This window comes from Mobula hypostoma, chromosome 12, assembly GCF_963921235.1.
Source record: "Mobula hypostoma chromosome 12, sMobHyp1.1, whole genome shotgun sequence".
Taxonomy (NCBI): domain Eukaryota; kingdom Metazoa; phylum Chordata; class Chondrichthyes; order Myliobatiformes; family Myliobatidae; genus Mobula; species Mobula hypostoma.
This window is the reverse complement of record NC_086108.1, coordinates 48,210,776-48,238,290: the sequence shown is the minus strand read 5'-3', so window position 1 is coordinate 48,238,290 and position 27,515 is coordinate 48,210,776. Positions and strand designations below refer to the sequence as shown.

The 27,515-nt window shown below is 42.5% G+C and overlaps 1 protein-coding gene across 4 annotated transcripts in view; it reads right to left on the bottom strand.

Annotated features, from left to right (window-relative positions):
- Positions 1–27,515, bottom strand: part of hmcn1 (hemicentin 1) — a 551,025-nt gene that overhangs the window by 324,099 nt on the left and 199,411 nt on the right. For all 4 annotated transcript variants that reach the window (XM_063064023.1, XM_063064025.1, XM_063064024.1 and 1 more), the window contains exons 15-18: positions 24,694–24,852; positions 21,508–21,702; positions 18,293–18,388; positions 10,695–10,822 (exon numbers count right to left, since the gene is read on the bottom strand). In XM_063064023.1, the coding sequence (XP_062920093.1) occupies positions 10,695–10,822; positions 18,293–18,388; positions 21,508–21,702; positions 24,694–24,852 (578 nt within the window). The remainder of the gene's footprint in view (positions 1–10,694; positions 10,823–18,292; positions 18,389–21,507; positions 21,703–24,693; positions 24,853–27,515) is intronic.

Sequence of the window (27,515 nt, the reverse complement as noted above, 5' to 3'; positions counted from 1 at the left end):
TGCACACATTCTTTCTCTCACTCTCCTTTTTCTCCCTCTGTCCCTCTGAATATACCTCTTGCCCATCCTCTGGGTCACCCCCCCCCCGCCTTTCTCCCTAGGCCTCCTGTCCCATGATCCTCTCGTATCCCCTTTTGCCTATCACCTGTCCAGCTCTCGGCTCTATCCCTCCCCCTCCTGTCTTCTCCTATCATTTTGCATCTCCCCCTCCCCCTCCAGCTTTCAAATCCCTTACTCACTCTTCCTTCAGTTAGTCCTGACGAAGGGTCTCGGCCTGAAACGTCGACTGCACCTCTTCCTACAGATGCTGCTTGGCCTGCTGCGTTCACCAGCAACTTTGATGTATGTTGCTTGAATTTCCAGCATCTGCAGAATTCCTGTTGTTAGACATGAGGATGCTGCTTCTAACAGGCACTGGATAGATCAGATACTGACAATCACTTTCACTGGTACAGCCATACACAGTGCTTCTTTTTTCCCAATTTGGCCCTCGTGACTGGATCAACACCAGCCTGTTTAAGTTACTTGTGCTGGATGTAGGTTTGCCTGGATGTAGGTTTATTAAGTGTGTGTGCGTGTGCATGTGGAGGAAGGGTGGTTGGGAAGGGAAAAACATGAAGAAAAGACAGTCCTTTTGTGTTTAATGCAGCTCCAATTATCCTATTGCATACGTGCAGCTCTGCAGTGGGCCACTCTGAGAACAGTGCTTGGCTCATCGTCCCTTTGTACAGTAACACATACCCTTTAATTATTCTCATTAGGTCCATGGCAGTGTGTTCTGTCTGGGAAATGGAATATCTGGCAAGAACACACTCAGCTTCCCGCCACCCGCTCCATTGCAGTGCATACCTCCTGGCCACTGAACCCTGATCAGAGCAGAGCAGCAGTGGAAACTTCACAGGCCAGACCTTGACAGCTATTGCAGTTGAAGAAAAAAGTGTAGTGGAAAAAAAAAAGGAGGAGAGATTCTCTTTAGATCATTACATGTTATTCTGTGTGCTTCAGGAACTAAATTAGCAATCATTTGATTTAGTTTTTTTAGCCTTTCAGATTGTTTGCAACTTGAAGAAGCAACAGTAACAAGAGATGATTGATTTGTAGCAACAGACTGAGATGTCATTAACCCAGTCAAAAATGAAGCCAATTTCAATAAAACACAATACTAAAACCTTCAGGTATCAGGTATCTTTTCAATTTCACATCTTATGCACTTTGGAAACAATTTTAATCATTAATGCAAAAGTACCGAAGATGCAGATTATACGGTAATCTTTCACATGTCAGATCCTAGGAAACAGTCTTTCCAAGATAGCTAAGATCTGTTCTATCTGACTTAGACAAGCAGCATTACAGCGCAAAGCCATCCTCCTACAGGCAGGACTGGACTGAGGGACCATTGTATTCAACGATTATGGGTTGGTCTTTGTGGAATAATGTTAAAATTGTAATTTATGTCAAAATAATAAACATTCTTTTGACTTGTTGATTTTATTTAATTTCAAGCAGTCTGCATCTTTCAGTGCCAACATTTGCAAATTCTATTGGATAGTCCAACTACTGGTCTAAGGACAGAAAACCCTGTGCATACTGCTACAAATATGGACCACAAACTGCCTGAGAAAACCCATAAGTCAGCATAATTTAGTAAAGAGCCCATCATTTTACTTGGGCTGATGTGCTGGGTTGATTTTTACAACTTGTCTCTCGTTGGGTGGGACCCCTTTAGGGTTTGCATATTCTGCTCCACTGTCTATTCCCTGGCTTCATTCTGGATGTCCTTCAAAGAGCAATGATAACAACAGACCTCACCCTATCACATTGTGGGCAACTCCCACCTAACCTAAACTGAGTATAGGTCTAACCTCCCCAGATTCAAGTCTCTTTTCGATCATCACTCCACATTTTCAATCTACCTACTTTCCTGATCTAACTCCACAATGGTGCAGCTTGCAGACAAAGGGCACACACATAGTGTAATAGAAGATGCCTGCTGGGAACCATGCACAAGATTGCCTTTAAAATGCTGCCTCTGCTTCTCTGCCAGGCATAGTGTATTTCATTAGCCAAGACATTCCAGGGACAAAGTTCCTCATTAAACACATTAAAAAAGCAACACAAGACCAAATATGCCAGAAATGAGAGGAGACACCGCCATAATATTACTACTCTAAGCTGTCAGAAGTGTGTCCTTTACTCATATTTCAAGGCTAGAGTAGTCTTAGTGAGGCCCCAAAAAGATACGTTGCCTCTTGTTTCAGGAAGATAGCACTATGAGTTAGGTAGAAAAGCAGAAAATTACACCCTATCCTCGTTATATGTGTCTTCAGACAATGCGGATTCACAGTTATGCGAGGAATCTATTTCTACCAGTGTTGGCGCGTGACCAAGTGGTTAAGGCGTCGGTCTAGTGATCTGAAGGTCGCTAGTTCGAGCCTCAGCTGAGGCAGCGTATTGTGTCCTTGAGCAAGGCACTTAACCACACATTGCTCTGCGACGACACCGGTGCCAAGCTGTATCGGCCCTAGTGCCCTTCCCTTGGACAACATCAGTGGCATGGAGAGGGGAGACTTGCAGCACGGGCAATTGCCGATCTTCCATACAACTTTGCCCAGGCCAGCGTCCTGGAAACCTTCCAAGGTGCAAATCCATGGTCTCACGAGACTAATGATGCCTATATATTCCTTATATGCATCCAAAACTCAGTTATGCGAGGAGCACCGCTTTCCCGCCAAAACAAGTCACGTATGCACACCTCACAGTCTCACTCCCGCCAGTCTTGCATTGGTTTTGGCAATGTGTGGATGTGCGATTTTGCACTCTTAAACTTTTGTTGTTTTTACCTATGGTGCAGTGATATTGTGCTTGAAATATTTAACTATGCTTCCTAAGCGTCCGATGTCAAGTCCTGGGCCATCCGCCAAGCATCAGAGAACCGCTTTAACGCTTGAAAAGAAGTTGGAAATTATAAACAGGGCAGTGTCAGGTGAAGGTAACACAGCTCTGGGACGCTACTTCGGCCTGGGTGAGTCCACGATCAGAAACATAAAGAAAAATGCTGAGAAAATAAAAAGTGCAGTGATTGATTCATCACAAGTGTCTTCAAAGATTGTTACCAAAGTGCATAAACCGATTATGACAAAAATGGAAAAAGTGTTGAGTTTGTACATTGAGCATGAAACAAAGGAAAAAACAACACTTAGTTCCGATCATCTTCGTGTGAAAGCTTTGGAAATTTATCATCGCCTTTGTTCAGAGGCTAGTGAGGAAGTGTCAAGTGATATTGTTAGCGTTAATGCAAGTAGGGGATGGTTTTCTAAGTTTGTTAATCGTCACAGGCTTCACAACTTAGCTGTGCGTGGTGAGCAAGCTAGTGCTGACCACAAAGCTGCTGAACGCTACCCTTTGCAGTTGTGGGCTATGATAGCTGAGTTAGGCATCACGCCAAAGCGGGTGTTTAATGTAGACGAGACCGGGCTTTTTTGGAAACGTATGCCGAAACACACTTACATCAGTAAGGATGAAAAACCTGTGTCAGGTTTCAAAGCAGCAAAGGATAGATTGACTTTGCTTATGTGTTCTAATGCCGAAGGAGACTGTAAGATGAAGCCTCTCTTAGTTTACCATTCACTAAACCCCCGTGCTCTTAAGGGTTTGAGTAAGAATATGCTTCCTGTCCACTGGGCAGCTGACAAGAAAGCATGGGTCACTGGTCAAATCTTTGCAGATTGGTTTGCTAATCATTTTGCTGTTGAGGCTGACCGCTACTGCCGGGAACAGAATCTTGCCTTTAAAGTTAACAACGATGAAGAAGGAAGTGTCGAGTTGCAGGTGAAAGATTTTACGGTGAAGCAACTGGCAGAATTTTTTAAGGCTGCGGAACACTTGGCACAAATGGTGATGGACACAGACCTAAGTTTAGAACGGAGTCAGCATTTCAGTCGTCCCCTGCAGTCAATCATTCTTCCCTACCAGCAAATTTATGCTGAAAAACAAAATGCTGCCAAGCAAACAGCCAACACCACTTTCTTCAAACTGGTGTCATCTCCTGCTGCCGGCAGTTCTTAAGAGTTCTGTGAGTCTTCCTTCACCCCTTGCTGTCCTTGATGATCCTGATGACCCACAACCATCCACCTCATCCATGTAAAGCTGCCCAACACCACAACAACCACTCTTCTCCCAGAGCGAACACACCTGTTAGTGAGTACTGTACACCCTAGTATGTTAACTTTCTATGATTTATTACGTATATGTTTAGGTAGTGGGTAGTGGCTCCATATGTCACTACTACAGGGAGTGATGACCCTGCCTTACACGAGTCCCGGGCTCAGCTGGCTCCGGCTGACAGTACCCGGTATGGGCCCCTATCCAGGATTACGGATCCCACTGCCTTGTGGGTATCTTCAGGGGAAGAGAAGGCTAAGGAGTAAACCCTACACAAATCCGGAGTGGAGCTCCTCACGTCACCTCCTGGCAGCTCCTGCAGCCAAGCTGATGATGAATGTACTGCTTCACATTCCTTTGGACCACATCCGCGAGGCCGAGAGGGGGACCTTGATGTCTGGGCAGCCCAGGATCTCCATACTCATCGCCCAGGTCTGTGCCCCCAAACAGGCGCATCCATTGTCTACTTAGACAGATGGAGCCATTATTAATTTGTTGAATATTACCTTAAATTGATGAAATATAATACAAATGTTGCCTTGTGGTACTGCTTTTGTGTTGTATTGGTATGAAAATGTGAATAAATTACAGATAAAACATATTTAGGAAGCCCTCCAGAATGCATCCCTAATTTCTCCATTTAAATAATTATTCACATTATGCGTTTTCACACTATGCATCGACTGCGAGGAACGTATCCCCCGCATATAACAAGGATAGGGTGTATTAGGTTTCTTCTTTAACACTTTAAGAGCAATGTACTTAGTACCAACTACACTATATACATTCCATGCCATTTTAACTATTTCTAAAGTTAACCATCACCCATTCCCTTTTAAAAAGGTATTTAGTAGTCCAGTTGATCAAATGACAATAGACAATAGGTGCAGGAGTAGGCCATTCAGCCCTTCAAGCCAGCACCACCATTCACTGTGATCATGGCTGATCATCCACAATCAGTACCCTATTCCTGCCTTCTCCCCGTATCCTTTCACACCACTATCTTTAAGAGCTCTATCTAACTCTTTTTTGGAAGAATCCAGAGAATTGGCCTCCACTGCCTTCTGAGGCAGAGCATTCCACAGAACCACAACCCTCTGTGTGAAAAAGTTTTTCCTCAACTCCATTCTAAATGGTCTACCCCTTATTCTTAAACTGTGGCCTTTGGTTCTGGACTCCCCCAACATCGGGAACATGTTTCCTGCCTCTAGCTTGTCCAATCCCCTAATAATCTTATATGTTTCAATCAGATCCCCTCTCATCCTTCTAAATTCCAGTGTATACAACCCCAATCGCTCCAATCTTTCAACATATGACAGTCCCGCCATCCCAGGAATTAATCTCGTGAACGTACACTGCACTCCCTCAATAGCTAGAATGTCCTTCCTCAAAATTGGAGACCAAAACTGTACACAATATTCCAGGTATGGTCTCACCAGGGCCCTGTACAACCGCAGAAGGACCTCTTTGCTCCTATACTCAACTCTCCTTGTTATGAAGGCCAGCGTACCATTAGTTTTCTTCACTGCCTGCTGTACCTGTATGCTTACTTTCAGTGACTGATGAACAAGGACACCTAGATCTCATTGTACTTCCCCTTTTCCTAACTTGACACCATTCAGATAGTAATTTGCCTTGCTGTTCTTGCCACCAAAGTGAATAACCTCACATTTATCCACATTAAACTGCATCTGCCATGCATCTGCCCACTCACCCAACCTGTCCAAGTCATCCTGCATTCTCATAACATCCTCCTCATATTTCACACTGCCACCCAGCTTTGTGTCATCTGCAAATTTGCTAATGTTACTTTTAATCCCTTCATCTAAATCATTAATGTATATTGTAAATAGCTGCAGTCCCAGCACCGAGCCTTGCAGTACCCCACTAGTCACTGCCTGCCATTCTGAAAATTAATCCCTACACTTTGTTTCCTGTCTGCCAACCAATTTTCTATCCATGTCAGTACCCTACCCCTAATACCACTTGCTCTAATTTTGCACACTAATCTCCTATGTGGGACCTTATCAAAGGCTTTCTGAAAGTCCAGGTACACTACATCCACTGGCTTTCCCATGTCCATTTTCATAGTCACATTCTCAAAAAATTTCAGAAGACTAGTCAAGCATGATTTCCCCTTCGTAAATCCATGCTGACTCTGACCTATCCTGCCACTGCTATCCAAATATGCCACTATTACATCTTTTATAATTGATTCCAGCTTAATTAAATGCTTCTAAAAGGCACATCCTTAACAAAATACTGATTACTTTCTTTCATGCACTCAGTTATAATCACACCAAACTAATGGAAAAGAATCCATCCCATTTCTGTGTCAACACAATCATCTCTATTTAATTTTTTTCATGACTTCGTTTGTTAATGTAAAAGTAATCCTGGTCTCTCCTCAGCATCAAGGCCTTCATCCTTAGTAAAGTACAACTCTAATAATCTGGTACCCTTGGGACCTTTTTGAATGTTGGACTGACAAATTTTCTTGAGTTTAAAAGGAGCATGGGAATGAAGTGAGTTAAAATGAAGCATGAGAACGGCATCCAGATGTGCTTAAAGCGAGGGAAACAGGGCTGCAATGCATTAAAAAGCAGTAGGGGAGCCGAGCTCTAGTGAGTTCAAAAGAAGCCTGGGAAACAGGCCCCAAGTGAGTCCAGAAGAGAGTGGAAAACACACCCCAATGAGTCTAGAAGGGATTGGGAGTCGGGGCCCTTGTGAGTTTAAAAGAGAAAGGGAAACAGGGCCCTGGTGAATTTAAAGAGACTGGTATCAGAGTTCTTTTGAGTTTAAAAGAAAATGGAAAGAGGGCCCAGGTGAATTTAAAGGGACAAGTAACAGAGTTCTTTTGAGTTTAAAAGGGAAAGAGAAAGAGGACCCAGGTGAATTAAAGGGATGAGTATCAGAGCTCTGGTGAATTTAAAAGGGAAAGGGAAAGGGAAAGGGGCTCAGCTGAATTTAAAGGGACAAGAAACAGGGCTCTGTTGAGTTTAAAAGGGAAAGAGAAAGTGGCCTAGGTGAATTTAAAGGGACTGGTACAGAGCTCTAGTGAGTTTAAAGGGAAAGGGAAAGGGAAAGGGGCCCAGCTGAATTTAAAGGGACTGGTACAGAGCTCTAGTGAGTTTAAAGGGAAAGGGGCCCAGCTGAATTTAAAGGGGCCCAGGGGTACAGGGCTCTGTTGAGTTTAAAGAAGCCTGGGGATGCTGCTCTGCTGATTTTAAATGGAGCCCTGGTACTTAGAATGAACATGGGAAACAAGCCAGGTGAGCCAGGCGTTGAATCAAGGAGATTTCTGAACATTACCACAACGAGGATTTGGGAGTTTTGCTGCATCTGCTGACTGAACTCATTCTGTGCTTCCTTCATGGCTGTGACAGCTTCCTGAAAGTAAACCTCGTCAAAATGTGTGGGGACACAAGGGACTGTAGATGTTTTAATCTGCAGCAACGCAAAGTTTATAAACCTATTTATTCAACTTATCCTTCTATTTTTAACTTGAATATTGAAACAAATTCTCTGTTAGTCTCTCCAATGAAATTAATAATATAAAGTGACCTTTAAAGGTATTATCAATAGATCCTTTTTATAACTGTTGTTTCTTTCTCTCTTTAAACATGCTTTGACTTTTTTTCACCCAACACCTGATATGTCATGATACTGGGTTTTGCACGGGAGAAAGGGGAATACTGTGGAAGGGACAATAGACTTGGAATTAAGAATCACCTTCTCACAATCCTATTTAGTTGGAAGTGCAGAATTTTCCAGCGTGATACTTCTAAAGCTAGGAACAATCACAAATTGCCAAGCAAAAGCAAGTTCTGCCTGCCTGTCATACTAGATATGTCATAGTGTAACATCAGCATGTTGTAAAATGTCTCTAAAATTCACCTTCACTGAAGTCATAGAGTGAATTTCAATGCTAGAGTACAATACATTATTGCTACCATATGACACGGTCGCCCTACTGTTCAAGTTCAAGTCCAAGTTTAATTGTCATTCATCCATACGTGAATATCCATGAATACAGCCAAACAAAACAGCATTCCTCCAGAGTCACACACATCAAAGTTGCTGGTGAACGCAGCAGGCCAGGCTGCATCTCTAGGAAGAGGTACAGTCGACATTTCAGGCCGAGACCCTTCGTCAGGACTAACTTAAGGAAGAACTAGTAAGAGATTTGAAAGTGGGAAGGGGAGGGGGAGATCCAAAATGATAGGAGAAGACAGGAGGGGGAGGGATGGAGCCAAGAACTAGACAGGTGATTGGCAAAAGGGATACGAGAGGATCATGGGACAGGAGGCCCAGGGAGGAAGAAAAGGGGGAGAGGGGGAAAAACCCAGAGGATGGGCAAGGTGTATAGTCAGAGGGACAGAGGGAGAAAAAGGAGAGTGAGAGAAAGAATGTGTGTATATAAATAACGGATGGGGTACGAGGGGGAGGTGGGGCATTAGCAGAAGTTAGAGAAGTCAATATTCATGCCATCAGGTTGGAGGCTACCCAGACGGAATACAAGGTGTTGTTCCTCCAACCTGAGTGTGCCTTCATCTTTACAGTAGAGGAGGCCATGGATAGACATGTCAGAATGGGAATGGGATGTGGAATTAAAATGTGTGGCCACTGGGAGATCCTGCTTTCTCTGGTGGACAGAGCGTAGGTGTTCAGCAAAACGATCTCCCAGTCTGCGTCGGGTCTCACCAATATATAGAAGGCCACATCGGGAGCACCGGACGCAGTATATCATCCCAGCTGACTCACAGGTGAAGTGTTGCCTCAGCTGGAAGGACTGTCTGGGGCCCTGAATGGTGGTAAGGAAGGAAGTGTAAGGGCATGTGTAGCACTTGTTCCGCTTACAAGGATAAGTGCCAGGAGGGAGATCAGTGGGGAGGGATGGGGGGTACGAATGGACAAGGGAGCTGCGTAGGGAGCGATCCCTGCGGAATGCAGAGAGAGGGGGGGAGGGAAAGATGTGCTTAGTGGTGGGATCCCGTTGGAGGTGGCGGAAGTTACGGAGAATAATATGTTGGACCCGGAGGCTGGTGGGGTGGTAGGTGAGGACCAGGGGAACCCTATTCCTAGTGGGGTGGCGGGAGGATGGAGTGAGAGCAGATGTGCGTGAAATGGGGGAGATGCGTTTGAGAGCAGAGTTGATGGTGGAGGAAGGGAAGCCTCACTATCAAGCCTCTTTAAAAAAGGAGGACATCTTCCTCGTCCTGGAATAAAAAGCCTCATCCTGAGAGCGGATGCGGCGGAGACGGAGGAATTGCGAGAAGGGGATGGCATATTTTCAAGAGACAGGGTGAGAAGAGGAATAGTCCAGATAGCTTTGATTCCTCCAGAGTCAAAGTGCAAAACACAGTACTGACAGTCTGCTGTCTTATATGTGCTATGTGTACACATAGACAGAAGGCAGCAGCAAAATACAGTCACACACAAAAAATATATTCCACATTCCTGGGTCCATGAGTGTTGCTACAATTTGCAGTTGAACACAATATATCTTGTCCTCTGCTGAGTGAGCACTGGTGAGCAGCATTGACTCCAGCATGCATGCCATGCCTCACCGTCCCCAGCACTCCAGTGAAGTGCAAACTCCGACACCTCTCTCCTGGGCAGCTGCAAGCAGGCAACACTGTGGCTTGAGGCCTAGTCCTTGCTACGACCGAGGCCACACAGCTCCCCCCCCCCCGCCATTCGCACCCACTATTCGCCAAGACTCCAGTGCAGCATTCCACATTAACAACGTCCAAAGGGCTCTTGTGATCACAAGAAAAGCAACTAAGATTATCACTTGCTGTTAGACTCCACATCTCCTTTGTACATCCACTCTGACACCTCTTTGATGCAGACAGCAGCACAATTTGCAGCAAGTCCAACTCCTTCCGTTTCCCCACCAATGACTAACTTGCTCATGGGTTAGACCTACAGTACTTTAAGTTCCTAATGTCCAGCAGGGTCTTGTGATTGTAAAGACATACATTTTTTTAAAAAAGATAACAACACCTTTGTTTGGCCCCATAGAAGCCGTTGTGTCAGAGTGTGCCAGTGTGCCAGTGTGCCACCATCATACCGGAAGCATCCCTCCCTGATGTAGAGATGTTTCCAGGTAGTGGAAAAGCAAAAAAAATTGGAGATACTAGACAGATGTAGTAAGAAAAGATTCTGCGGACTCTCCAAGAGATCATGCAGCAAGGTGAAGAGCAGAAGTGTCAATTTTTCAAGTCAATAATCATTCGTGAGAAATTCCGGCATTTATTTTCACTGCTGGTTACCTGCTAAAAGCAAGCAAATCGACCCAAGGAAAACAGTGTGTGAATAGAAATCAAGAATGTTGCCAGCCTCAGGTTCCCCAACTTGCAGTTGAATGGTCCAGTGGCATTTGTTGGCTCATTTGTCACAGTACTGGCTTTGTTTTGAAAACACACTTCCACTGAAGGCTCAAAATGAAATCCTACACTGATCTGTAAAGGATAATGGGAGGATGGTCATTTCCACATTTAACCACGTCTTTTTGCTGGTTTACCTACCTTAAAATTATTTTTTATCCACAGTCGCCCTGGGAGGGGATTTCCAGCCAATAACACACATGGCAAAGTCAGAGGCTGCCCTTCAATGATGTTCACCACAGCTGGTCTGATTCCAATCAGTGGTTTAACTGTGGGAGGAAAGAGCTGTAGCGTCAGAACTTACAATGATAATCACCATACTCTCATCAGTAAAAAGACAAGCAGTTACAGCCTTTCAGGATGTCTCAAAGCCCTTTGTAGCCAACTAAATGTGTCTGAGATCCATTCATTAATGAAGTATAGGAAATATGGCAGCAGATCTGAGCTTGGTAAGGATCCAATGATTTAACAATTGTCCAAGCAGCGGGCAACAAAACTATAATGAATATGCTTTCACAATTTGTTTTAGATTGGTTACTGTTATAATTGTTAGCAATAATGTCAAGTCTCCAAATCTCCCATCCACCCATATTTAATTGAGTACAAAAACTGTTATTTCATTACAAAATTGGTCAAGGTTCTGTTTATAATTTGCTTTCTCCAAATTCTCGTGTTTGATGCTGTAGCAGCTCACCAACTCCAGGCCAGTGCTTTCCTCTTTCCCTCCTAGACCCATTTTTCTTAGCTGCCCACTTCCTGGCCTCATCCTTGCCCAGACCTCTCCAACCTCCCACAGGGAAGCCTCAGGGTAAAATACTGGTGCTGTGTGGTGGGTAGCAGTTAACAGGTGGGTTGGTTGGCTATCAACAATGGAACTGGATTCACCCAGCAAAAGTGTCTCAGTCAGCTGCCACCATTTTGTAAAGATAGCCAGACACATTGGCCCATGGAGCCATGTGTCATAATACTCTGAACTTTCAGAATCTCAGTGTACTCAAGTTTTGTACATGATTTTTTTTATTGTTAAGACTCTACCTTCTAAATGTGTGGCAAATTACTATATTGTTTTAAAATGGCCAGGAGAAGTCAAGAGGGATATGGTCCAAACGCAGGCAAACGGAACTAGTTCAGGTAGACAACTTGGTCAGCATGGAGAATTTGGGTTGAAGGGCCATCCTGTGTAACTCTTAGACTCTGATTCTGAAGCCACAAAACTTAGCTGCAGCATCAAGGTATACTGTATTCTGACACAGTTAGATACTTGTGAGTCTCTATCTTGGTCATAAACCTTTGGAAATTTGGTAAACACATTGTCAAGGCTGGGTGGAGGAACTCAGTTATTTTGCGTCTACAGACTTCATCAGTGGATACAGCAATTCACCACAAAATGTTGTGCCAAAATATAAACTTTACCACACCCTGGTCCTCCAGAATTGATGATAATTCGTGGTAGTTCTTGCAGAATTTGTCCATACACTGTGATTCATGTACCTTCTTCAGCATCTGATCCTCCTGGAACTTCAGTAACCTGACATCTACAGGAGATGTTTCTGTGTCCATGATTTTGGAAACAGGACAGCTTTCAATAGTCATATCAATTATAGATTAGTTTAAAAGGAAGGCAAAATAGGATCTCCACTTCTGCAAGTATTCAGACATGCCCTTGATGTTATTAAGTGGTCCTTGAAATTACCCTTTATATTCCACAAGTTAATGATGATTTGCATGATTTCCATTTATGCCTTGAGACGAGGAGAGTGGCTGAAATCACTGACACTGTCTGTGATGATGATTCAGTTTGCTCTGGAAACTGAAGATCCGATGTAATTTTAACCTTTCCCTGGGATGCTAATTTGAAAGCTTCAACATTACCCAAATCATCTATGAAATATCAAGTCAAGTCAAGTCACTTTTTATTGTCATTTTGACCATAACTGCTGGTACAGTACACAGTAAAAATGAGACAATGTTTTTCAGGACCATGGTGCTACATGAAACAATACAAAAACTACACTGAACTACATAAAACAACACAAAAACTACACTAGACTACAGACCTACCCAGGACTGCATAAAGTGCACAAAACAGTGCAGGCATTACAATAAATAATAATCAAGACAATAGGCACAGTAGAGGGCAATAGGTTGGTGTCAGTCCAGGCTCTGGGTATTGAGGAGTCTGATGGCTTGGGGGAAGAAACTGTTACATAGTCTGGTCGTGACAGCCCAAATACTTTGGTGCCTTTTTCCAGATGGCAGGAGGGAGAAGAGTTTGTATGAGGGGTGCGTGGGGTCCTTCATAATGCTGTTTGCTTTACGGATGCAGCGTGTGGTGTAAATGTCTGTAATGGCGGGAGAAGAGACTCCGATGATCTTCTCAGCTGACCTCACTTTCCGCTGCAGGGTCTTGCGATCCGAGATGGTGCAATTTCTAAACCAGGCAGTGATGCAGCTACTCAGGATGCTCTCAATTCTCTGTAGAATGTGGTGAGGATGGGGGGTGGGAGATGGACTTTTCTCAGCCTTTGCAGAAAGTAGAGACGCTGCTGGGTTTTCTTTGCTATGGTGCTGGTATTGAGGGACCAGGTGAGATTTTCCGCGGGGTGAACACCAAGAAATTTGGTGCTCTTAACCATCTCTATGGAGGAGTTGCCAATGTTCAGCGGAGAGTGGTCGCTCTGTGTCCTCCTAAAGTCAACAACCATCTTTTTGTTTTGTTCACATACAGAGACAGGTTGTTGGCTCTGCACCAGTCCGTTAGCCGCTGCACCTCCTCTCTGTATGCTGACTCATTGTTCTTGCTGATGAGATCCACCACGATCGTGTCATCGGCGAACTTGATGATGTGGTTCGAGCTGTGTGTTGCTGCACAGTCGTGGGTCAGCAGAGTGAACAGCAGTGGACTGAGCACTCAGCCCTGGGGGGCCCCCGTGCTCAGTGTGATGGTGTTGGAGATGCTGCTTCCAATCCGGACTGATTGAGGTCTCCCAGTCAGGAAGTCTAGGATCCAGTGGCAGAGGGAGGTGTTCAGGCGCAATAGGATCAGCTTTCCAATCAGTTTCTGAGGAATGATTGTGTTGAATGTTGAACTGAAATGGCAATGGCGTCATCCGTTGAATGGTTGGGATGGTACGCGAACTGCAGAGGGTCCGGTGAGGGGGGCAGCAGAGTCTTGATGTGCCTCATGACGAGCCTCTCGAAACACTTCATGATACTGGATATGAGTGTGACGGGATGGTACAGGTGTCCCCCGCTTTTCGAACGTTCGCTTTACGAAACCTCACTGTTACGAAAGACCTACATTAGTACCCTATTTTCACTTTCAGAAGGTGTTTTCACTGTTATGAAAAACAATTCAGCGCGCGAAAAAATCAGCACACGATAAAAGGCAGCGCGCCCTGAGCAGCCGCTCTCCCCCAGATTCTCGCCGGCATTGCTTAAACACGAGCCTGTGAGCAGCTGTTTGCAAGATGAGTTCTATGGTATCGGAAAAGCCTAAAAGAGCTCGTAAGGGTGTTACACTTACGGTAAAACTAGACATAATTAAGCATTTTGATCGTGGTGAATGAAGTAAGGACAACGTGAGTTTGGCTTGTGGAAGTTGACGAAGATGATGTTGAAGAGGTTTTGGCATCCCATCACCAAGAACTGACAGATGAAGAGCTTATGCAATTGGAAGAAAAAAGGATAACAATCGAAACTGAATGAGTAATGATAAAGTATGATTTTAATTTTGAAAGGGTACATCGGTTTAGGGGATATTTACAGGATGGTTTGAGTCCTTATTAAAGAACTGTGTGATAGAAAAATACGCGAGGCTCAGCAGTCAAGCAAGCCTTCCACATCAGCCGCAGCAGACGACGAACCTCGACCTTCGACATCAAGGCGGGCAGTCATAGGAGAAGATGAGCTGCCTGCTGTAATGGAAATAGACGACAAGATGACACCCCAGTGTCCCATCACCCCAACCCCCAGGCCACGGACAGATACCCATTCGCGGAGAATGCAAAGGTAGCCGGGAGGCACACAGCACATCTTTAAGAAAAAAGCCGAAATAAACATGCTAATTAATTAGGTGCCGTCGGACACGTAATTGTCGGCCCAGATCAGAGACACGCAATCGGAAATCGGCACTGATCTGTGGGGGGGGGGGGCGGTGTTCAAGTCGGGTTAAACTCACCTCAACATGTCTTTTACAGTTAGGGTTGCCAACTTTCTCACTCCCAAATAAGGGAAAGTAGCAGTCAAATCCCGGGACACTTTACCCAGGAAAGACTACCATGACCATGAAGCCTTGCACGGGCACCTGTATGCGCATGTGTGACCTGCGCATGTGCGTACCTGCTGATTTTTCTTTCTCCCACAAATCCGTTTTGCCTTCATCTTCCTGACTATACTGTACATATATTATTTCTACTTTGCATAGGCTGTGTATTTATCATATCATTCCTGCTTTTACTATACGTTAGTGTTATTTATTTTCAATTTTATGTGTTATTTGGTATGATTTGTTAGGTTATTTTTTGGGTCTGGGAACACTCAAAAATTTTTCTCATATAAATTAATGGTACAATAATTGCTTCTTCACATCATGCCATTTTGGCACGAAAGGTTTCATAGGAACGCACTACCTTTGCGGGGGAAATATGGGACAAACCAATTTGGCCCAATATACGAATGTCCCAGCAAATACGGGACAGTTGGCAATCGTATGTTCAAGTTGAATGGTGCGTGACAGGGAATGAGGAAAGGTGCAGCTGACTCATATCGTTTCCTCACAGCCCAGTAGCAGATGCTCTGCGGCCCAGTAGTTGGGGACTACTGATTTAAACTATTGCTAAGTCCACCTATCTGGGAGAACTGATCATTTCAAGGCAGGAATTCATAACATTACAATATTTCAGTTTTAAACTTGCAACGTGATCTCCAACAGGTGATGCAACAAACAGAACAAGATTCTGGAAATTTGTCATCACATTTAAGAATTCAATGAGACCTAACTATTTCCCTGTCTTCCAGACATCCATCCAGTACACCATTGAGATGGTCTATGTAATGGTTACGGAATATTACGCACACTAAATGCTGGCAGAACTCAGCAGGGCAGGCAGCATCTATGGAAAAGAGTCAACAGTTGATGTTTTGGGTCGAGACCCTTCATCAGGATTGGAAAAAGCAGATTAGAAGTCAGAGTAAGAAGGTGGGGGGAGGAGAGGAAGAATCACAAGGTAGTGGGTGATAGGTCAAATGAGAGGAGGGGCGGAAGTGAAGTAAAGAGCTGGGAAGTTGATTGATGAAAGGGATAAATGGCTGGAGAAGGGGGAATCTGATAGGAGAGAACAAAAGGCCATAGGAGCACCAGAGGGAGTTGTTGGGCAGGTAAGGAGATAAGTTGAGAGAGGGAAATGGGAATGGGGAATGGTGAAGGTACACTGATTCCCACAGCTACCTGAACTATATCTCTTCCTACCCTGTCACTTGTAAAAATGCTATCCCCTTCTCCCAATTCCTCCATCTCTGCCACACCTGCTCTCAGGATGAGGGTTTTTCATTCCAGAACTAATGAGATGTTCTCCTTCTTCAAAGAAAGGGGCTTTGCTTCCTCCGCCATCATCACTGCATTTATCCACATTCACGCATATCTGCTCTCCCCCCATCCACCCACCACCCCACCAGGGATAGGGCTCCTCTTCCCCTCACCTACCACGTCACTAGCGTCTGCATCCAGCACATAATTCTCCATAACTTCCACCATCTCCAATGGGGTCCCACCACCAGGAACATCTTTCCCTTCCCCTGCCCCCCACTTTCCGCTGGGATCACTTCCTACACAACTCCCTTGTCCATTCGGCCTTCCCCACTGATCTCCCACCTGGTACCTATCCTTGCAAGCAGAACAAGTGCCACACCTGCCCCTACACCCCCTCCCTTATGACCACTCAGGGCACCAAACAGTCTTTCCAGGCGAGGCAACACTTCATGTGTGAGTTGCTGGGGTTTCTACTGTATCCAGTGCCCCCGGTGTGGCCTCCTGTATATTGGTGAGAGCCGACATAGATTGGGAAACTCCATCCGGCAGAAAAAGCAGGATCTCCTGATATCCACCAATTTCAATTTTACTTCCCATTCCCATTCCGGCATGTCAGTCCATGGTCTTTTCTACTACCACAATAAGGCACAGTCAGGTTGGAGGAGCAACATCTTATATTCCGTCTGTGTAGCCTCCAACCTGATGGCATGAACATTGAGTTCTCAGACTTCTGGTAATTGCCCTCCCCTCACCTTCACCATTCCCCATTCCCGTTTCCCTCTCTCACCTTATCTCCTTACCTGCCCAACAACTCCCTCTGGTGCTCCTCCCACTTCCCCTTCTTCCATGGCCTTCTGTCCTCGCCGATCCCATTCTCCTTCTCCGGCCCAATTGACTTTCCAGCTCTTTACTTCACTCCTCCCCTCACCCAGTTTCACCTATCACCTACCTCCTTCCTCTCTTCCCCCACCTTCTTACTCTGACTTCTAATCCTTTTTTCCAGTCCTGGTGAAGAGCCTTGGCCCAAAACGTCAACTGTTTTCTCTTTTCCATGGATGCTACCTGGCCTGCTGAGTTCCTCCAGCATTTTGTGTGTATTACTTTGATTTCCAGTATCTGCAGAATTCTCTTGTTTGTGATAACAGTATTATCTTCTCTTCAGCAATGTTTTCTTCCTGTCAACATCATGGGTTGTTCCATTAGCAACACACATTCCAACGTTCATCAGCAGAAGTATTACAATCAGGTATTGCTTGTGATTCCTCCAGAACTGGGCTGACTACAGGTTGTTTGCAACACCATCCACCTTCTCTCAACATCATCTGCAACATCTCTCTGTACTATGGCACAACACTGAATTTTGCTCCGTCTGTCATTTGAAGCAGAGAAAGCTGGGGAGGGGGGTCGATTTAATCAAGATGCATACAGGCCCAGATAAGGTGAATAAGAAGGACTTTCTTCTCCTCAGCAGTGAGTCTATTAACCTAGCATTCATAGATTTAAAGAAATAGTCGGAAGTTTAGAAAAAGTGTGAATATGGAATTCATATCCTGTAAGGAATGCTGAGGTTAAAACCTTCATTATATTTAAAACATAGCTGGGCGAACAGTTTGTGTGTTATGACCTTGTAGGCAATGGATGGAACATTTGTAACTTGGATTAGTTTCAATAGCTCCTTAACTTTGAACATGGACACAGTGAGCCAAGTGGTTTCTTCCTGTGCTACAGACATCTGGAATTCTGATTCTTTCCATATCAAAACTCAGCATCAATGAAACCTTCCTTAGAAAACCTGCTATTTACACAAATGTCATCAGACAACCTGAAACCCCAAGCATGCTTCGTTAGAATCCGGGACTCAAACTTCTTAAGATTTCATAGCAGAATCATGGTATTAAGTACACAGTTGCTAGACAATTTCCTCTGGTGACAAATGACTGCACCTGGAGCACCATCTAGTTCATCAAGTTTGCTCTCAGAGCTGTGAAGCAAAAAGCTATATGAATAGACATCCCCAAATCATGTACGGTCATATCTCATAGAAAAGGCAAAGTGAAACATTAGCTTAAAAAAACATATAGGTAGAAAGCTTTTGCAAACTCCTTTGGTAACTGAAAACTCATCAATTTACTGTCTATGCTTTCACCTAACTTGTACATTACATGACATCTGCCAGGAAATATTACTTTTCTCAGGTCTAACCACTTACCCAGTCCTGTGACTGTTACTGTGGCTCGAGCCTGGATCTTTCCAAACTGGTTTTCAGCTTCACAGATGTATGTAGTTTCATCGTCCACCCAAAGATCTGATGCAAAGAAAGTCAATCAACTTAGTTCTACTGATTCCTACCATTTATTTGATCATTCATTCTTGGCAATATATTTATAACGTATTTCCATACTATAACTATTCCATACTATCCAATGGTGAGAGGCCTTGATAGAGTGGATGTGGAATGCACGTTTCCTTTGGTGGCAGAGGCTGTGACAGAGGGGTGTCCTTTTAGAATGGAATTGAGGAGGAATTTCTTTAGCCAGAGAGTGGTGAATCTGTGGAATTCTTTGCCATAGGCAGCTGTAGAAGCCAAGTCCTTATGTATATCTAAGGCAGAGGTTGATAGATTCTTGATTGGTCAAGGCATGAAGGGATACAGGGAAAGGCAAAAGATTGGGGCTGAGAGGAAAATGGCGGAGCAGACTCGATAGGCCAAATGGCCTAATTCGTCTCCAACATCTTATGCTCTTATGATCTTATAACACAAAGAAGTGGAATGCCATCCCCTTTTAATTAAGGTGGAGAGCATTTTTAAACCAGGACTTCTTTTAAAAATATGTTAAAACAATGAATCACCTTCAAAGAATAATAGTCAATTCTGTAACAATGCATTCCACCATTGTATAGTGGAGATTAAGTTTACTGAGAAATCTCAACAGTTTCACAAGAAACCTGAAGCACTAGGAGATCTGTGGCTGAAGTGCGAACATAGGAGTTCCAGTGGTGCAACTTACACTGAGGCATCTGATGGAGATGGCATCACAGTGGATGAGCCCATGGAAGAACCTCCCATGGTTGCCAGAAAGAAAGATAAGAATAAGGTCAATTTTATTCTATTTTAATATTGCTGTTATGGAATATATCATACAAAGCTCTGCCAATGGGATATCCCATGTCATAACTAGCAAGACTATCCATCCATAAGGATAGCATCGAAGGAATTGTGCGACAACAGCATACTTTAGTAGTGAGTGCTGGAAATGAGTCACATTCAGTCAGTTCTGGGTCATTAGTTCAGAGCCAAATCAATTCCTTGGTGCACAGGCTCCCTGAAAATAGTTAATACTCCAGTAGCAATAAAGGACAGATAGAAGGATAGATATTGACAGTTTGACTAAAACAAATAGAATGGAAGATCAAAATAGCTTCCAACTTGACAAAGTCCAGCTAGAGGGTTGGAGTTATTCAAATGCTGAATATCTTCAAACTTATTTTACGCCATGGAGCCTTCCCTTACCATTAACTGGGGGTAGGGGTGGGTCAATGGACCCCACATTGTGAACCCTTGTAAAGCTGAACACATTGATTTTGAACTCTGATATAATTAAGGGATCTGGAAGCTCCAAAGGAAAGTATATATGAGTTAGTGGATCAACTATGACCTTAATGAATGGCGGAGCAAGATCAAGGGACTGACTCTTAGTCTAGTTCCAATTTTCCATGTTGCTTAGTTTAAAAGCGGAGCACAGGAGCCTGAAGTCCCACTCTGAATGATTTAAGAACAACCTCTTCCCTCCACTATCTGATTTCTGAACAGTCCAGGAACCGATGAACACTGCCTCGGTATCCTGTTTCTTTTGCATCATTTATTTATTTCTGTAATTTATAGATTTTTATCTCCTTGCCCTACACTGCTGCTGCAAAACAACAAATTTCATGTCATTAACAACAAATTTCATTTCATATGTCATATCAGTGGCAGATGGAATACAGTGTTGGGAAGTGTACAATAATGCATTTTGGTAAAAGAAACAATAGTGTGGACTTCACTCTAAATGGGGAGAAGGTTCAAACATCAGAGATTCAGAGGGACTTAGGAGTCCTCGTGCAAGACCCCCATAAGGTTAATTTACAGGTTGAGTCTGTGGTAAAGAAGGCAAATGCAATGTTGGCATTTATTTCAAGGGGAATAGAATATAAAAGCAAAGAGATATTGCTGAGCCTTTATAAAACACTGGTCAGGCCGCTCTAAGAGTATCGTCAACAGTTTTGGGCCCCATATCTCAGAAAGAATATGTTGTCATTGGAGAGAGTCCAGAAGTGGTTTGCGAGGATGATTCTGGGAATGAAGACGTTAACATATGAGGAGCGTTTGGCCTGTACTCACTGGAATTTAGAAGAATGCATGGGGATCTCAATGAAACCTACTGAATGTTGAAAGAACTAGATATAGTAGATGTGGAGAGGGTGTTTCCTATAGTGGGGGTATCCAGAACTAGGGGGCACAGCCTCAAAATTGAGGGGTGACATTTTAGAATAGAGGTAAGGAGGAATTTTTTTAGCCAGAGAGTAGTAAATCTGTTGAAGGCTCTGCCACAGACTGTGGTGGAGGCTAAGTCCATGCATATATTTAAGGCAGAAGTTGATCGTTTCCTGATCAGTCAGGGAATCAAAGGATATGGTGAGAAGGCAGCTGTACGGGGTTGAGTGGGATCGGGATCAGCCATGATGGAATGGCAGAGCAGACTCGATGGGCTGAATGGCCTAATTCTGCTCCTATGTCTTATGGTCTTATAAATCTGATTCTGATGAATACATATTAAAACATAAGGAATAATTTATATTCACATATGCTATCTTTTGTCCTGTAAAAATCTCTGTCTTAGATATCACAATATAGCAGTTTGAAAATGTAGTTGTTAACTCCTGCACTCCAAATAGAATTCAGTAATACAAAAAATGGACGGAAAATAACGGAGTCCAGAAACTCCTCATGATTGTACATTCTTTATATGTTTTGCAAGGATATCACACATTAGAAATTTAATGGCACCTGCTTGGGTATGTTAATTCTTAGTGTATGGCAGGCTGACAACCCTGATTTCCTTGGACAAAAGTGCCAGAAGTAGCATCCAAGAGTGTTGTGCGCACTGCACACATATGCTCCGGCATGTATTACCTGTCAGATACTTAGAAGACCTGGTTGGAAAACCATGAACTTCATACAATTTACAGTAAATTCCTTCATTGTTTATTTAAATTAAATCAACCAATGAAGGAAAATGGTGCAGTGCAATATGTAGATACTAAAACAAGTAGACAGGACAGTAAAGAAGGTGTATGGTAGCTTTTTCTTCCTGGGTGTTTTAGCTCAGTAATGAGTGTGGTGGAATGCTTATAGGTCTGATGAAACATCTACAAGTGACTTACTTCTAAAGGAGAGACTTCCTGTTCTCAGCTGAGTCACAAAACTAACTGCAGAATGCCTTGAGAAGATGGACTTCCCATCTACTCGCCGCCACCTGATCCGGGGAGTGGGGTATCCCTGTGCCTGGCAAGGCAAAGTCAGGTTTGAACCAATATCCATGGAGATATCCAATGGGGCTTGTGAGAAAACAGGTGAAGCTGTGGAAAAAAAAATCATAAGTAGATTAATGCTATTGGTATGGAATTTTCCCACAGTAAAGAATCAATATTAAGATTTTTTAAAAAAACATGATAATCCTGATTATTTTTATGGAAATACTAGTCAAAGGACACAAGTTTTTATAATTTTATTGCATGTAGGTCAAAGGATGGTATCTTTAAACAAAAAAGACAGTAATTTAAACCAGTATAGAAGAAAACGTTGGCATTTTTCCCATGATACCATAAAATGTGACAAACACACGTTACGATTGATAAATGAGGCAGGGAAAGCTGAAAGGATACTTTTGAAAACAGGATGGTTTTGATGGGCCATGTGCCTTTCTTCAGTCTTTTCCTTTCTTTTTCTATTAGCTGCTTTCTTCTCCAATACTTCTGAAGTATGGACCACAGCAGTGATCGCTAGCTTTAACCCGGCCAGTTGCTTGACCATAATGCATCAAGTGGATAATTGTTCACAATGCTAGTCGATTACATACTGCTGTGTTCATTGAAGGACATTTACCATTCATTCATATTCTAGACTGGAGGTTAAAGGCTTTTTTAACTCCTATTTTCTCAAACTTGCTCCCAACAGGAGGTGGTCGGCCCACAGAGTCGATACCAGCTCTCAGAGCAATCTCAATAACTTGATTGCCCTGTTTATCTCAGATATTTATTAACACCCTCCATGAGCTACAGCATCATTTTTCTGTAAATGGGAATCAAAGAAAGCCTTCATTTAAAATCATCCAAAAGCCTTAAATGGGGTGTTGTTAATTTAATGTGAGAGACCCATGACACCTGAGTTTGCAATAGTCCAGCTTCTCAAGCAATGACCAATTCTGCATTGTACAAAGCATTTAAAATAACTTCTGAAAAATGGGGAACGGGTAATTCTTGTGATATCATTAACTTTAGAAAAATAGATTTTTATCACAGCTTTTACTTTGAAAAATACTCAGACCAAAGAGTTGTTGGGTCCTACTCTGTAAGGTATGTCGATGTCATGTTGAAGTTATTTGATGTACTCCAAAGGACCACAAAGGCAGAAGTACAAGTTCAAATTCAACTATGGAATCTATAGATTTTAAACTGAGTTAATGAAATAATCTGGTATATTAAAACACACAAAAATATAGCTGATCAATATACACCATGTCCTGGATGGATGTTGTGAAGTAAGTGGTTCATTTCCAAACAAGAAGCAAATCAGAAGCATGAAAGAGTATTTCCCAGTTGCCCATTCTTTGAAATGTTCCCACAACCAGTGGACTCACTTTCAAGGACTATTATCGATATTTATTGATTATTTATATTATTGTTTCTTCTTTTTTCATTTGCACAGTTGTTGAATTCCACACTCTGGTTGAAAGCCGTGGTTTGGCGATTGTTCATTAATCCTGTTATCATTCTATTTTATAGACATGTTGAGAATTCCCACAAGAAAATGAATCTCAGGGTTGTATATGGTGACATAAATGAAAATAAAATTTACTTTCCTCTGTTGTGCTGTTCATTCCCTCTATCGCAATCTCGCTGTCATTACTCACCAAGGTTAATCTACCATGTCAGTATCTTCCCAACCCAACCCATGACCTAGACTTCACTTGCCTTACTTCTGGAATTCAGTTCCTTGGTCCACGTTTGGGCCAAGGCTGCAATGAGGCTTAGAATATGGTAGTCCTGCTAAAATCCAAAAAGGACAGCAAACAGGTTATTGGCGAGTAAGTGCAGCTGGACAGCTCTGTCAATGATGGTTCTATCACTCTGCTGATCACTGAGAATTGACTGATACATAGGTGTATAGTCACATTAGCTTTTTCTTGCTTTTGATGAACAGAACAAACTTAGGCAACTTTCTACATTGCTGTGGTTGCCAGTATTGTTAATGTATTAAACTAGAAACAGCAGAGGCATAAGAATACCAATCAACAGGTTCCCCTTCAAGTCAGCACCATTTTGATGAGAAATATCCCACTGCCCTTTAATTATCATTGGGTTTAATTTTGGAACCCCACCCCCAACAGCACTATGGGAGAACCTTCACTGGAAGGACTGCAGCTGCTGGAAAAGGCACAATTTTCTCTGAAGTAACAAGGATGGGGATCAAATATAAAACTCTAATAAATCCTCAAAGTATCAATCTTCCTAGAGTTAACTGCTCCAGACCTATTAAAGATTTTACCGTTCAGAGGTTCCCAAAATTACTTGCAGGAATCTCACCTTGCACTAGATAAGCTAGTCTAAGGAATGTCTAGGAATTCCCTTCTCATGCTCTTCTAAAGCCATTAGGAGTTCGGCAAACATTAATGAAGTGGGCAGATGATCCATCAATGAGATCATCACTGGGAATTAAGAGGACAGGAAAAATAGAGTGGAATGTGTGGGCCACCTAATTCTAGGTTATTCTGGACAGAATTCACAATATTTACTTCATTAACTTTAATTTAAAAAAATAGGTGAACTGAAAATAATTCATTTTTCTATGTAATTCAATAGTAATCTGTAAATACCAACATTTCTGGAACATCTTCTTGTGTACATGTCTTGCATCCTTCATCTCAATATACAAAATTCACAATGTTTGACGGTTTGCAGAATCTGACTTACTCAGATTTCCTTTCCTGTAAGAAATTATGATTGTTCCTAAAACCATACAGATTGAAAAAAACTGGGGAAATTTTTAGCAGCCATGGGAAAGTATTCTTTCAGAATATACATTTCTGTGAAATTTTAGAAATTCTCCATTAAATGTTGTGGAGATAATTGATTCCATGTTCCATTTGAATCCATGTCATCAACTAGCCAAAGATTTATTTTGGTAAAATTTAATTTTGCTCTCTGAAACTAATTCTTTCAAAATTTTAATCTGTACAGTAGAACTAGCAAGTGAAAGAGCAAACAACCTTAAATGAAAAACACAAGAACAACTACAATTGAAATAAAAATAATAAAATAAAAATTAAAAATAATTTGGATAAAACTTACAGCCAACATCCAAAGTAATCTGGCCAGAAGCTCTTCCAGCGTCATTCACAGCCAAACAAGTATAGTCTCCAGCATCTAATTCCTGTGTTTCCTTTATCTCCAGAACACCCCGATGTGTATCAATGCTCAGAAAATTGGAAGGATTCAACTCAAGGTCACCTGGAAATCATTGAATGTGGATATTTAAAAATAAGAATAATGAATCTTACAGGAAGTGAAATATCACCCACAGCTTTGACTTTTCTTGAACACAATGACACTATTATGTCACAAACATTTTGAATGCTCTTATCAGACTGCCAGAAGGATCCCCTTATCATAATACATAAACAAAACAATAATCTATTGCAGAATTACCATACTTCTTACAGCTTAAGCCAGAAATGTATGTAAATGGAAAACTGGTTAACTGCTTGCCAATCATTACAAATAAAACAGACTGAATTGCCAACAATAACCAGATGAAGTTCCCTGACTTTTACATTAACTCTTTTGACTGATCTTCTGGACAAATGAACTTTGCAATTGGACTTTACAAGTCTGGGCAACATTTATATGTTTGCATCCAACTGGCAAGCATATCTGCCAAAATCACCACTTTTAGGAGCAATTGCCCAATTGTCTTCCATTTTTACAGAATCTATTCTCAAAATGGAACATTATGGAAAGCAGCACATCCATATAAAATGAAATGAGATAACAATGAAAGTCGTTTATTATGTTGTGAAAACTAAAGGAATCTTAATCACAGAGACTGTGATGTTATGAGTATCAATTCATTGCATATTTTCAATGGGCTAGATATATTATTGCAGAGTGAGGAAGGTGGGACGGTGTCATATGTGGTTCTACTCTAGCTACTCCTTAATAGAATATTTCATTAGATATAAAATGGTACATGATGCAACACAGTAGTGTAATTACTCACTAACCGTTTCACCATGTGGGGGTCAAGTGACAAGTTTAGACCCACATTTAGCAACACGTTGGTAAACAATACTTGTTAAGGAACTTAAGGAAAAACCATCAATTCAAGATTATCAATAGTTCAGTCATTTATTCCTCAGCATTCCCTATGGTTTGTTTCTAAAAATGTAGCAAAACTTCACCGTCTGCGTACTCAGCAGGAGATTATGCATGATACTTAAGTGGGCAGGACATAAAAGTGGCAATTCTTAAACAAAGAGAGGAACAGAGAAGCAAATTAAATAAAAATGTTGCTTTGAAACTGCTCTGTCCCAACAAGATCTTCATTGCAATAGGAAGACATGGTCTTGTGTGTTCAAGCCCTCATTTTTATTCTCACAAGTAAATTTGCTAATGATTTCCACACTGGAAACACTTGGCTGTACTTATATTTTTTCTATATTTTCCCCTGCCTCTGCTCATTCATCTAAAGGCAGTGCCAAATTTTATGACACAGTGCCACATTGGAAACTTGCTCAACAGATGGATATTTAAGATTCAAGATTGCTTAATGTAATTTCTAGTACACATGTGTAAGGAGAACAAAAATTGTTACAATTATTACTTCATATATAGAAAATATGAACCATTATGAACCAATATGAACCATTATTTCAATGGTATAGACAACTGGTGACTTGTAACAAAGTCACAGGGGGTGACCAGTGAAGTGTCTCAAAACCATTAGTGGAACCTTTAAATTACCTTGTGTGTACATGGTTCAGAACTGAGTACAGAGGAAAAATAGACTAAAATTGGCTGAGACCATGATAGAAAGATATTTGAAAGTGATGAGAAGTTACTTCATTGCAAATTGAAAAATAGAAAACAAAATAGCATTAAAATTCTTCAAATTGACTAAACTGGGTAAGGATTTGTGGGTATTCATGAAGAGACCTTTAAAATAGTCCACACAGGGACAGGACTGCATGGTACATGGAATCAGAAGTAAATGAGAAGGAATAGTCTTGGATCGACACAGGATATTGACGTTAAGCAACACTGTTTATAAGAACTGTGGATAACCTGGCTGATGTACAACTGAAAAGATATCAACAGAGAGCTGCCATCAAAGAGGTGAGGCACAAAATGAGACCACAACGACAAGTTTCTTTCAACTAAAAGCTGAGAGTATTTTAGTGTGACATACATAATACCACAGATAAATGAATATTGTTGCAGGCCAGCCAGCCTAGTCATCATATGGGAGCCCAAGCACGGGAGGATGAACCCTGGGCACCCTCCCAAGGCTATGATCAACACGCTCCTAGAAGACAGCGGCACGGCTAATGTAGATGAACTGAACACACTGACGAAGGAGAGGGAGAAGTGGAGAGTCTGTCATCGTGCCTGACGCCGGCCCCCTAGGCCTGTGTCGACGTAGTAGTAGTAGTAGTTGCAGGCAAGGATAACCCACTTCAGTCTGGTTCTATGGATTCTAAGCTGACTGATGGAGGCCAAAGTGGGAAAGTCAGACTCCTCAGAAGCTAGAACAGGGCAGAAGGTGCCCAACAAGCTGGCAGATTATGTTATGACTCTATCTCTTGTATGCACTGGTTTTCTGTATGGTCTCCTACGTGGACTTGAGGCCTCCTATGCCGTCTAAAATGTCCCTCTTCCCTTTTGAGTGGTCCTCGCTTTTCAAGAGTACATCAAGAACATCCTAAGCACAAGAGATACTGCAGATGCTAGAAATCTTGAGCAACACACTCGGAACTCAGCAGGCCAGCAGCATCTATGGAGAGGACGTTTTGGGTCAAGACCTCCCAACAAGACTGTTGGAACTTCTTCTGTCCAACTGCTAATCTCTCCCCATGAAAGAAATCTAAATATATAGCCATCAAATAAGAAAGCTC